General features: G+C 45.1%; 1 protein-coding gene across 8 annotated transcripts in view; it reads left to right on the top strand.

Moving 5' to 3' along the window:
* Positions 1 to 13,577, top strand: part of asap1b (ArfGAP with SH3 domain, ankyrin repeat and PH domain 1b) — a 146,494-nt gene that overhangs the window by 68,121 nt on the left and 64,796 nt on the right. For all 8 annotated transcript variants that reach the window (XM_017709225.2, XM_017709227.2, XM_017709223.2 and 5 more), the window contains exons 4-7: positions 1,792 to 1,866; positions 4,186 to 4,235; positions 5,381 to 5,510; positions 10,427 to 10,512. In XM_017709225.2, the coding sequence (XP_017564714.1) occupies positions 1,792 to 1,866; positions 4,186 to 4,235; positions 5,381 to 5,510; positions 10,427 to 10,512 (341 nt within the window). The remainder of the gene's footprint in view (positions 1 to 1,791; positions 1,867 to 4,185; positions 4,236 to 5,380; positions 5,511 to 10,426; positions 10,513 to 13,577) is intronic.

The following is a 13,577-nucleotide window of genomic DNA, read 5'->3' as shown; positions in this document are numbered from 1 at the left end:
CCTATGCGGAGTTCTTAAACAGTAGTGCCACATTTCTTAAAAACTCTACTTGTTTTTACTGCGTTGGAGTGTCAGTTTGTTCAACCAGCCATGCCAGCATTTCCTTCATGCACATCCAAGAACGTTACAGTCATTAATATGTAATCATATAAAATCTGGACAGTGTTTTTATGGAGTCATAAACACAGTGGGGGAAGTCTACAGCGCCACCTGCACGTCGTCACCGTCTGCTAAATTGCCTTCGGGATCAATAAAGTATCCTGTCTGTCTGTCTGTCTGTCTCTCTGTCTGTCTGTCTGTCTGGCTATCCATCCATCCATCAAGCCATCCAGCCATCTATCTATCTGTCTACATGCACAGTCTCCAAAATGGCAGGAATAAAGGAATTTTATTCCAAGCAATGTTGGATCGTCAATTAGTTCGTCAGGAAATTGTCACACAGCGTTAAACAGCATGTCTGTTTTTAATGCAGCGCTGCCTGACGGCCCAAAGATCACGGCCTGGTTTTCAGCCTCGTCCCTCACAGACAGAGATTTCTCCAGATTCTCTGAGTCTTTTAATGATATTCTGTACTGTAGATATTGTTTACTCCGCCTCTCTGAGATGCTCTTTATACCCAGTCAGGTTACTGACCTGTTGCCAATCAGCCACCAGGTGTGTTTTTTAGCATTACGCAACTTTACCCGCCGTCTGTTCCCCCGTCCCAATTTGGGGTTGTAGAAAAATCTGCCTAAATGGAGATACTGGGGTTTTTTGCATAGTGATGATATGTAGCGTGCATGGACTGTCAATCATGGGTGCTCATCAGAATATTAGAACCACGCCCCAACTGTTCTCATACATGTCTGAATAGCAGTGTCTCCTCAAAATGTTGTAGCTTTAATATGACATTTGATTTTCGTATCATAGAGACATTTTAAACATGTTACACTGAGTTCTCTGGGACGTCTCCGCCGTTCTGTTTAAAGGGATCCGACTGGGTCAGTTTAAATCATCAGGAAACTGCTTTGAAGTGCTGACTGCCTTTTTCTGCCTTTGGCAATACTGATAAATATTAACTCTCTCTCTGTCTCTCTCTCTCCTGTCTGTCTCTCTCTCTCTCTCTCTCTCTCTCTCTCTCTCTGTCTCTCTCTCTCTCTCTCTCTCTCTCTCTCTCTCTCTCTCTCTCTGTCTCTCTGTCTCTCTCTCTCTCTGTCTCTCTCTCTCTCTCTCTCTCTCTCTCTGTCTCTCTCTCTCTCTCTCTCTCTCTCTCTCCTCTCTCTCTCTCTCTCTCTGTCTCTCTCTCTCTCTCTCTCTCTCTCTCTCTCTCTCTCTCTCTCTCTCTCTCTCCTGTCTGTCTCTCTCTCTCTCTCCTCTCTCTCTCTCTCTCTCTCCTGTCTGTCTCTCTCTCTCTCTCCTCTCTCTCTCTCTCTCTCTCTCTCTCTCTCTCTCTCTCTCTCTCTCTCTCTCTCACTCTGACTCTCTTTCTCTGTCTCTCTCTCTCTTTTTGTCTCTCTGCCCTCTCTGACTGTCTCTCTCTCACTCTGACTCTCTTTCTCTCTCTCTGTCTGTGTCTCTCTCTCTCTCTCGCTCTCTCTGTCTCTCTCTCTCTGTGTCTCTGTCTCTCTCTCTCTCTCCTCTCTGACTGTCTCTCTCTCTCCTCTCTGACTGTCTCTCTCGCTCTCTGTGTCTCTCTGTCTCTCTCTCTTTGTGTCTCTCTCTTTCTGTCTCTCTCTGTCTCTGTCTCTCTCTGTCTCTCTCTCTCTGTCTCTCTCTCTCTCTGTCTGTCTCTTTCTGTCTCTCTGTCTGCAGCTCCAGAATCTAAGTCATAATGTGATCTTCACGCTGGACTCTCTGCTGAAAGGAGACCTGAAAGGCGTGAAGGGGGTGAGAGAGATTTACACACACACACACACACACACACACACAGACACACACACACACACACACACACAGACACACAAACACAGTCATTCAGCAGCCACTGAATGAGTGAGGGACAGTGAAAGAGAGACAAACATCAAAGCTCTGTGCTGTATAAAGACTTTAGGCTTCACTGAATGAAAATGCAGCCCAACATCACGGATGTGACAGTAACGTAATGCAGTCTACTTGCCGTCATCACAGAGTAGAAGCTCAAGTTATTAAACACTTCGCTGCTGTTGGAACAAAACCTCATATTTCCAAAATGGTAACTTTACAGGAAACACACTCTACTATTAATGCAAGTCAGTGGAACCAGAGTTTTTTTTCACGTAATTTTGGGCCATCTCGTTTCGTCTCGTCCAGAAACTAAAGGGCAATAGGGATTTTCAAATTTTGTCAAAAATGGAGATACGAGGTTTTGTTCCGACAGCAGCGATTACACAGCCTAATCAGGGCTGGCTTGAAGTCCATATGCATAGTTTAGACAACAAAAAAAGTGGCCGGTGCTTTCACACAGGCTGCGGCAGAGCACCACAGATGCCGCCGTGTTTAGAGGATGGAACCAGCGCCGACCCTTTCCACGAGCATCACTCAGCAGAAGGCGCAGGAGTAAGCCATGAGAATCAACGAGCAGAAAAGAGAATACAATAGAAAACCGTGAACAAACTTTAAAATGCTGTATTTTTTTACGGACTTTTTTTCGCAGACTTGAAACTTTTGCCTTATCCGAAGTCAGAAAGCAGCAGAGGATAAACAAACATACCATGCACTTTCATCAGTGAATGTTTTGTTGAGCAGAGGGACTGATGTGGCCATCCATCCATGTGGAGAAAGGAATGTCCGTATAGGTTTCTCGCTGCTTTGCTCCGCAGCTCAAACGCTGTCTGTGTGAAGGCCAGGGCGCTCGAGCTGTAACAGGCAGTGCTGTTTGTAGCCAACATTACTGTGACCGTAAGGCTGCGTTTATCTAGCAGGTAAAAGAGGCCCAAATCTGATCTTTTTCCTCATGTGGGACTCAGATGTGTGTCCGTGTGTCCGTGTGAACAGATAAACACTCAATCTGACATTTTCAATGCGACTCGGTCCGAACAGCCAGATCAGAATTCGTGCAACTTTTATGGCGGTCCGACTCGATACTCGTCATGATGTTGCGCTGCTGAGACTCATAAACGTTTAGGCTGATGATTCTGTACCAAAAAATGAGAGAGACTCATCCTCAGCCGCTCCCTGTTTGAAGAGGTTTCGAACGAACCAGCCGAACGCGGCCGGAGGAGTCCGACGCTGCAGCGTCAGAGAACCGTTTAAAGAATCCGAGGACACGAATCAAAGAAGTGGCCGTGGCTGAATAACTTTTTTACGGTGAACTCAAACAGCACTCTGGGTGGTGGACCACCTGTCCACCACCGGAACTTTGTGATTGCTCCTGTGATGCTGGCGAAGACGAGGAAAAGAGAAAGCGACTGGCGTTCGTTGGCAGTCGTGATTGTTTACCTCTGGATGAGCCGCATGACGCTCTGTGCTTTTGCTGACGTAGATCGGTTTAGGAGCTGATCTGTTCAGACTGACGTCTCCTACAGACCACGTGTAGAAGATAATGAGCAGCCGAACAAAAGAATCCGGGCCACTTTTACCCGCTGTGGCCTAAATATCCTAGTTGCAGCGGTTTATGCCGCGAACTCCTTTTGAGATATTTTAATCTCTCCTGTTCACAATAAGTTAAAATGAAGTGGCAGGAGTTGAGAAGCAGAGTCGACTCCAGAAAAGCCAGTCGTGCGTCACTAAGTAGCTCTTGCGTCCTCATCAGTTAAAAACTGGGGAAAACGGTTAAAAAGAGTTTGGTGAAGCCCTGCCCCTCCGTGGGTGGGGCGACCCGATTCCTGTTGAGTTAGAGGGGTGGGGTGAAGTGTTGGGGCTACGTGACCCTCCAAATGGAGCGATGTGAGGGGAAGAAAAGAAAAACTGGCAAGACGGAGAACAAGAAACCAAAGAAACCCGCCAATATGAGAATTTTCTCCGTTAAAATATTACCATCCATCGTTTCAGGGTATTATGGTGCTTTTGTTCATAACAAGCATAAGAAGCACTAGCACTACGCCGATGTCTCGGCACGCGCGCTCTGTTAATGGCATTAATATAATTCTGTCAGTGACTTTTCTAGCGCAGTATTTCACATGCAGTTATTTCTAATACAGCTCATTAACATGAGAGACTGGACTCTGGCTCCTGCAGCTGGCTGATAACTCACGCTGCTCTGCTTTTATGCTTTTTTTTCTCTTCCAGGATCTAAAAAAACCCTTTGACAAGGCCTGGAAGGACTACGAAACCAAATTGTAAGTGTATGTGTGTGTCAGCGCTGAAAGGACGCGTGTCTGTGTGGCTTATAGACTGTTGGCAGTGTTTGTTAGTGTCTGTGTTTATATTAGTGCTTCATGATCTGGCCAGAACATCACATTATAGTGTTACTGCTGTTAAGATTGTTAATGTGATCAATTATTAATTCATTATTTGTGTTTGTACAACAGTTATTTCCGGCCACGCAAGCTGATTGGTTAAGAAGCGCTCTGTCATGATTAAAATAACAGCCCGCTGTATCACCGCAGTAACACTGACGTGGTGGTGGTGTGTTAGTGTGTGTTGTGCTGGCCTGAGTGGATCAGACACAGCAGTGCTGCTGGAGTTTTTAAACACCTCAGTGTCGCTGCTGGACTGAGAATAGTCCACCAACCAAAAATATCCAGCCAGCAGCATCCAGTGACCACTGATGAAGGACTAGAGGATGACCAACACAAACTGTGCAGCAGCAGATGAGCTGTCGTCTCTGACTTTACACCTACAAGGTGGACCGACGAGGTAGGAGCGTCTAATAGAGTGGACAGTGAGTGGACACAGTGTTTAAAACCTCCAGCAGCACTGCTGTGTCTGATCCACTCAGACCAGCGCAACACACACTAACACACTGCCAGCGTGTTGTTAGGTTCTGTCTGCTGGTGTCAGAAATTAGGATTCCGATACTGTGTTTAAGTACTGATATGGTATCGGTGTCGGTGCAGTGCTAATTAAAAAGGCACTGAAAGGCCAAAGCTGGCTACATGGGCATTGACGAGTCTCCACCTGACCACCTGCTCACACACACATCCTCCCAGCATCAAACCACACGGTTTCTGAGTAATAACAGGCCTTTGTGATAATAATTGAAGGCAGCTGTTCAGGATCTTTGAGCCATGACAGTTCGGTCGTGTGTTATACTTAAAAGAAACACTTTAAAAGGCCGTTTTAGTCACTTTAGTCCAGCGTTTCAGTCCTTTTTAAATCTGAACGCTGTCAACACAGATTACCATCGTGCGCCGATTCTCGGCGGCCTTTCTCTGCACAACGTGCTTCTGAAAGCATTAGAAATGTCTCTGTTGGGTTCTTATGTGTAATAGATAAGCCCATTAGGGTGAGTGTATTATGTATGTGTGCGGTCTGTTTCCAGTACGAAGATAGAGAAGGAGAAACGAGAGCACGCCAAGCAGCACGGAATGATCCGCACGGAGATCACGGGCGCCGAGATCGCTGAGGAGATGGAGAAGGAGCGACGCCTCTTTCAGCTCCAGATGTGTGAGGTCAGTACCAGGGACAGTCGCGGTTATTCAGATATGCGGTATCTAAGCTCACCTTAGTATTCGTTTACTTACAGTGCTGTGCAAATATCAGAGACCGCCCTTCCATGTATTTAATTCCCAGTCAAAACAGTCATAACATACAAATTATTCATTTTTCAGCTTCACATACTTAACAGAGAATTACACGGACGTCTTAATATCATGTTTTATCATGATGACATCACTTTTACCTGTTTTCCAGCGGTGGATTAATCACACAAACCATGTGCTTGAGTTAAAGCAGAGAGGTAAAATATCCCTCCAGTAAAAGTAGAAGTTCCTCCCTTTAGACCTCCACTGGAGTAAAAGTACTAAAGTATTTCCCTTCAAATGTACTTAAGTATAAAGTAAAAGTACTAAAAGAGTAATTCTGGCTCTGATGTCCTGTTATCATTTTTATAACCAGACTGGCTTCATGAACTCATTTCAGGTGAAAGTCCTCCAGCGTCTCTCTTGGTAAACCAGTCTTTTAATAGAACGTCATTAATTAGTGACGCTGACGTCTATTAAAATGATCAGAAGCACAAAACACTGAAGGTAAACAGTTTCCATCAGGGAGAACCGAGTGGCTCTGAAATCACTTTTTACACACAAGCAAAGTTTCAGTTTCAGATTTATTTACAACTTAGTTCCAAGTTTAAGTTGAATAAAAACTGGCTTTAAACTCAGGATCACAGATGAGCTCCTTTACTATGTTGATCTGTAGGCGTCTGTTCATAAACATAAACCAGCCCAAACTCATTTACTATAAAATGAAATGGTGTTTGTAGAAATTCAGAAAAAAGCCGCGTCAGTCTCGACTGCATATGTGGACATATTTCTATATTGAGCTCTATTTACACAAAGTTAGGTTAGTTCATCATTTATGTTGAACAGACTCTCCCAAAGTTTTACGCTGCTGCGCTGACGTTGAACCGCGTGCTGCACTGGGTCGGTATGACCAACAGGTCAAAACCAGCTCTAAACAAAGTGACCGCTGGGCCCTGATTGGTGCTCTGGCTTTGCGCTTCTTTCGTTTTGACATGTTACGTTTTTATACACACAGAAACCAAAAGGAACCACAGATTTCTCAAAATGTAGGAGGAAAAAGTCGGATATTAGACTCTGAAATGTAGTGGAGTGAAAGGAGAAAGACGCCCAGAACGGAGAAACTTCAGTACAGATACACCAAAAATACTAAAGTACAGAAACTAATTACATTTACTCAGTTACTCAGGTACTGTACAGCACTGCTGTTTTCTGAGGATCTATGGAGAAAAGCTCATGGTGAGTCCACTGTGTCTCTCAGTTCTCAGAGATCTTCTCATTCAGCTCATGATCTCATATGAAGCTTCTAGCTGACGTCACTGGTGTGACCGACTTTATTCTGAGGTAATTGTGAAAAAATGGAACACACATGGATTAAATTACACAATTAGTTCCATGATTGACAGCGTGTGGTTTGTAAAAGGCATTTTTTGTCAAAAATGTCTCTGGTCTTACTTTTCTTATTTGTAACACCAGTGACTCCTATGGGGAGATAGAAAACATCTACAGATACCTCTTCAACGTCTTTAAATGTCCCCGGGAGGTTTTTGAAACCTTAAACCAGACATTGTTTTTGGGGACAGCTGACGTTATGGTTGGGGATTGTAGTGCAGCTGATGGTGAAAAGGGCTGATATTAATAGAAAATTAAGATCATTTTGCAGGCCAAACAGGTTGTTGCATGGGCCTGACTTGTGTTTGACACATGGAGCCTAGACTGTTGTTATTTTTGCTGCATTAAGATTAACGGTGCAGTTTAAACCCAGACCAGGTGGCACTGCAAGTTTAACATGCTGCTGCTGTTTCTGAAGCCCTAGACCGAGACCAAGATCTGGACTCTTCTCTCTGAAGCTCAGGATCACGATCGACTAGGTTTTTCCACATGTGCTTCTTCTAGCGTGCATCTTTCACAGGACACTTGAAGGCTTTCCACAGGGCGTCTGATACTAAAGCAGGAAGTTCCTGTTGCTCAGTTACAAAACAAACAGGCCGTTTTTTACTTTAAGGCAGCTGCATTGCATCATATCAGCTCCTGAAAACTTCAGCAGTGGCGATAGCGGTGGTTTAGGCCGTTGGTCAGCCTTTTTAAGTGTTTACAGGTTTCTCTCTAATGCCGTGTTCAACAGCAGCTCCTAAGACAAGTGTTCACAGTGCGTGTGATGGTAGTTCAGCCGTCCGGTACAGTTAAGCGACTTCTGAGAATGTTTGAGAGCTCGTTGAGATCCAGGCCCTTAACCGAGAGCACGAATTAGAGCAGGATTGACGCCGTATCTCCAGCATTAGGTGAGCTGGAGAGGTCCAGCGGCTTTGTTACGCGTTTTTATTTAGCAGGGCCTGCGTGCGTCAGTTTGTATGTGAGGCAATAACAGTGTCACTGGCTTTCAGCCTCAACCACAAATAGATTTTGATATCCGCCACAGTCTCCGCAGCAGCCACACCCCTGTGTAGTCACCTCATGGCAAGCCTTTTAGCTTAATTTAGACCAGCTTATGGTTTAGACCCGGGACGTTATGCAGCGCTCACTCTCCTGACGTGATGATGACTTTGTCTTGTTATCCATTAATACGGTCATTTAAAGTAATTTAAACCATGGAAAATCTTAAAGACACGTTTGTTCGACATTTTTAATCATCGTTATGCCGAGGGAACTACTTACAGTGCCGATTAAATCGTCCCAATCCTTAACACTCATTAGGGAGACGAAGATTCATGAATCTGCATGATGCAAATTGTAAACACCCGCTGGCCTTCTGGGCAGTTTGGGCATAAAGCCTTCGCTGATGTCCTTAGTTACTGTAGTTAGTTTAAACTGTCCTTTTACTACATTTGGTGAGCTTAGTTAACCAAAAACGTCATGTTTTGGTCTTGTTTGTGTTTCTATGCAGTTTCTGATGGTTTCTCAAAACCTTACACCTGCTGAGGGGGAGGTGTGAGTGTTTAGCAGCTTCTGAGCTCCACGTTAAAACTAGTTTGTTTAGCGCAACTCGCTCTGATTTAGTAATACGTAAGCCTGAACTTGGTAAACACTTAAAGTACAAATAGCCTACGTTTTAACTCGTTAAACTACGTTTAACAGCTGGTGCAACCGACCACTGCTTTCCATATACGGCCCCTCTCCCCACTGCCCTTCACCGAGCGCTTCTACCTTTGGCGAATGGGAATCCCAGCCCTCTGTTTGAGCAGACCCCAGGAGAAGGAAAGAACATTCTTAATGTTCAAGCTAAGTTAAGAGATATAAGATATACCAGAATAAGGACTAAAATGAAATGGCAAATAGCCGTTTTAAATTGATTTTTATTTCCATTTCCAGCTTTTAGCAGACGCTCTGATCCAGAGCAACTTAAAAGAAGAGCTTTATCTGTCTAGAGAAAGTATCTCTAGATAGTTACCGGTAGGTTAGAGAGAGAAAGCCGGTCCTGAGCTCAGATACTGCTAGAAACACTAGAGATACAGAGAGAAAAGGAGCAGAGCTGAGCACAGAACTCTGAGCCCTGCAGCGCCACGCAATACAATATAATAAACTACAAAACAGTGCAATACTATAAAATATGATATTCAAGCGCAGCACAATACATGACAGCCAGTACTTCACTCAGAGCTCATTGAAGTGCTGTGTATAGAGTCTTCAGTCTGCGTTTGAAGACCGCGAGAGACTCTGCTGTTCGGGCAGCCAGTGGGAGTTCATTCCCCCACCTGGGCTCCAGTACGGAGAACATTCCCGACGCTGGTCTTCCACGCGCCTTGAAGGATGGCGGGTCAAGCCGAGCTGCACTCGAAGCTCGAAGGGTCTCGTGGTTCAGTTCCAGATTTCACATTTATTTTTGTAACAAATTATGTAAATTTATGTAAAAACTGCAAATGAAGGTATTTCTTTTCATTTACATCTGGCGGGATATTTGCACAGATGTTTGCGAAAAGAAACGGCAAGAAGAGTTTTCATTTACATTTTATTACTTTAATTTTAGTTTCTCTTTTTGCCGGCTTCGCCTCCCAGAGCCGGGTTTCTAGGTTTAAGGAGCTGGGCTCCTGGGGACGTTTAAATTCAGCATGTTTCAAGGTCTACTAAGTGTCTGTATTTCACTGTTTAAGTTTTTGCATATTTTGATTAAACGATGGCCAGTTCTGTTATAGCACCGCATTTTCTCCCGCCCACAGATTTAATGAGATTTTTTAATACGGCCCTTTTACCGGTCGAGTGTGACTCCCCTGATGTAGGGGAGGTGGAAGAGTGCAGTATATGAAGCTGACGAGAGAATCTAACTAGAAATATGAGCACTTCAGGATCGCCATGCTGTGAGATGCGTTCACACAGACAAAGAGCTCGACGGCAGTGTGGATTACGTTCCAGAGCACAGATGTGAAGTGGTGTGCTGCGGGGGCTCCGTAGCAAGCTGTTCCGGATTTTCCCGCAGCGGGATAAACCGGGATTAAGATTGTGTTTTATTCATCTGTCCGCCGGCCGTGTTTTTTTGTCTGGTGTGCTATTTTCAGACACAAGCTCTGCGGTGTGAAAAGCTGTACACCACGGAAACGAGAACACTTCAGCGTGTAGCAGTTTTCTAATCTGAGGCCTCGCGAACAGGGACGCCGCGCTTTCTTCCTGCTGCAGTGTATTTTAGTGATTGTGGGCATCACAGTGCCTTCGGTCTGAGGCCACAGAGTCTCTGTGCAGCATGTACAACAAACGGGCCAGTTTATTTGAACTGTTAAACCACTCGAGGAAAAGCAAACAAACCTCTCTGTAGACCTTCTGTATGTCTGTTTGCTCACCAATGTCGCAGATGCCCGTCGGCGTCAAAGCAGAAAGGCTTTCACGCTTTCATGCCTGCTTCTTTGTCTTTGTGCCTGCAGTACCTGATCAAAGTGAACGAGATCAAGACCAAAAAGGGTGTCGACCTCCTGCAGAACCTGATCAAGTATTACCACGCACAGTGCAAGTAAGTTACACATACAGAAAAAGGAATTGGCCAAATAGCACCACTACGTTCTTAATATTCATAACCCTTTAATGTTCTGCTCATCCATTTGAGTACGTTTTGAGTCCCTGTATATGCCACAAAGTGCCATCTCGACGTGAAAATTGTGGGGTATAAAAAAACGAAACAAAAAAAAACACCTGTTGTTTTTATTATTGCCCCAAACAAATAAAAAAAAACACAAAGAATAAAATTCTATTCCTTTGTGAGGTCATTAAGGGGTTAAAGCAGTGGTACAGTTTTCTCCATAACCCGTCAATGTAGCCATTCATGTGAGAAGAGTTCAGGATCTGAAGTTTGCAAGCTGGAGCTAAACATGGCTGAAAATGCAGCGCTGCCAGATTAGCAGCGGCTGGGTTTACATGCAAAGACTTATAAATAGATGAAGACGGAGGTGTTTATTCTCACTCTACTCAACAATCAGATGGAAAATCTTCGTTTGCATGCTCACTGCAAGTAATCAGATTAAAAAAGTGCATATGTAGAGAACCGCTTAGTGTAGACGTTACCATGACAAAGAGCATCACGTGAGGTCCAGTCAGAGTGAGATGAGCAGCAGTGAGCAGTGCTTGTGTTTTTAACTGCTTTAAAATGACGTCAGGCTCAGGAAAACGTCCTTCACATGTCCTTATTAAAGAAGGCCGAGAGGAAGACGTCGTGCTCTGAGAGACATATGTGTGAATACTATTGAAAATATATACACACACACACACACACACACACACACTATATTTCCAAATATAGCCAATATCGTCTGGCTTCACACACATATGAGGTTGAGTGACATCCCATTCTTAATCCATAGGGTTTAATATGATGTCGTCCACCCTTTGCAGCTACAACAGCTTCAACTCTTCTGGGAAGGCTTTCCACAAGGCTTAGGAGTGTTTATGGGAATTTTTGACCGTTCTTCCAGAAGCACATTTGTGAGGTCAGACACTGATGTTGGACGAGGAGGCCTGGCTCACAGTCTCCGCTCTATTTCATCCCAAAGGATGGGGTTGTTCTATGGGGTTGAGGTCAGGACTCTGTGCAGGCCAGTCAAGTTCTTCCACACCAAACTGGCTCATCTGTGTCTTTATGGACCTGCTTTGTGCACTGGTGCGCAGTCATGTTGGAGCAGGAAGGGGCCGTCCCCAAACTGTTCCCACAAAGCTGGGAGCGTGAAATTGTCCAGAATCTCTTGGTGCTGAAGCTTTAAGAGTTCCTTTCACTGGAACAGCCCCACACCATGATCCCCCCTCCACCAAACTTTACACTCGGCACAATGCAGTCAGACAAGTACCGTCTCCTGGCAACGGCCAAACCCAGACTCGTCCATTGGATTCCCAGACGGAGAAGCGTGATTGGTCACTCCAGAGAACACGTCTCCACTGCTCTAGAGTCCAGTGGCGGCGCTTTACTCCACTGCATTCCACGCTTTGCATTGCGCTTGGTGATGTAAGGCTTGGATGCAGCTGCTCGGCCATGGAAACCCATTCCATGAAGCTCTCTACGCTGTTCTTGAGCTGATCTGAAGGCCACATGAAGTTTGGAGGTCTGTAGTGATTGACTCTGCAGAAAGTTGGTGACCTCTGCGCACTATGCCCCTCAGCATCCGCTGACCGCTCTGTCATTTTACGTGGCCGAATCGCTTCCACTTTGTTATAATCCCACTGACAGTTGACTGTGGAATATTTAGTAGTGAGGAAATTTCACGACTGGACTTGCTGCACAGGTGGCGTCCGATCACGGCACCACGCTGGAATTCACTGAGCTCCTGAGAGCGACCCATTCTTTCACTAATGTCTGTAGAAGCAGTCTGCAGGCCGAGGGGCTCGGCTTTATACACCTGTGGGCATGGAAGTGACCAGAACACCTGGATTCAGTTGTTTGGATGGGGAAGTGAAAACTTTTGGAAATATAGTGTGTGTGTGTGTGTGTGTGTGTGTGTGTGTGTGTGTGTGTGTGTGCGCGTGTGCATATACTCAAAAGTATTGGGACACACCTCCTAATTATTGAGTTCAGTTATCTGCTTTTCAGGGGTTTGTCTAGACCTCTTAGTTCCAGGGAAGGGAGATCTTAGTGCTTCAGCAGACCAAGACATTTTTTCTATTCTACGATTCTACGGTTCCAACTTTCTATGAACAGTTTGGGGAAGAACCTTTTCTGCTCCAGCCTGACTGAACCCCAGAGCGCAAAGCAGCTCCATAAGGCCTGACTGGGTGAGTTTGATGTGGAAGAGCTTGACCTCAACCCGATAGAACACATTTGGGATGAACTAGAACGGAGATTGTGAGCCAGGCCTTCTCGCCCGATGTCAGTGTCTGACCTCACAAATGCTCTTCTGGATGAATGAGCACAAATTCACTCTCCAAAATCTTGTAGAAGCTTCCCAGAAGAGTAGAAACTGTTAGAGCTGCAAAGGGGGACCAACTCCATATTAATGCCTATAAATGTAATGTGTAGGTGTCCCAATACTTTTGTCCATATATACACAGGGTATGTTAGAATAAGTAATCCAGAAGTGTTTTAGACTATCAGTATATCAGGTGCGAATCACCTGCAGTCTGATTGTCTTTGCAGCTGTAAGGCCTGCTGTCAGTAACCTTCTCTGAGACTTGGTAGGATGAGCGATTTGTCTTTGTGTTTATTTTTTCTCCCGATACAATATGATTCTGACACCGTCACACATCCCTAGTACAGCGTGTGAAGAAGTGTTAATCGCCGCTTAAGAGGTTGAGAGCTGTTGCTCAGAGAGGAAGAGAGTGTTTCCTACAGCCTGGCGAAATGTCAGCGTCCCCTGATCCTGAGAAAGCGATGAGCTGAGAAAGACCAGTGCAAGCAGTATCGACACATCAGCAGAGTCAACGTCCTATTGATTTTAGAGCACTTACCTTGCAGTTCGGGACCTTGTTATGTCATCGTGCGCTAGAGACGAGCTCTAAAAATACCATGAGGCATCATTTTCCTCTTTAACGCTTCACTGAGCTTTTCCCAAGATTTCCCAGATGCAGAGTGATGCTGAAGCCCACTGCGGTCTTGTC

The sequence above is a fragment of the Pygocentrus nattereri genome, chromosome 24 (genome assembly GCF_015220715.1).
Source record: "Pygocentrus nattereri isolate fPygNat1 chromosome 24, fPygNat1.pri, whole genome shotgun sequence".
NCBI classification, from domain to species: Eukaryota; Metazoa; Chordata; class Actinopteri; order Characiformes; family Serrasalmidae; genus Pygocentrus; species Pygocentrus nattereri.
Note: the sequence above shows the minus strand (reverse complement) of the source record. Positions and strands in the feature narration are given on the sequence as shown.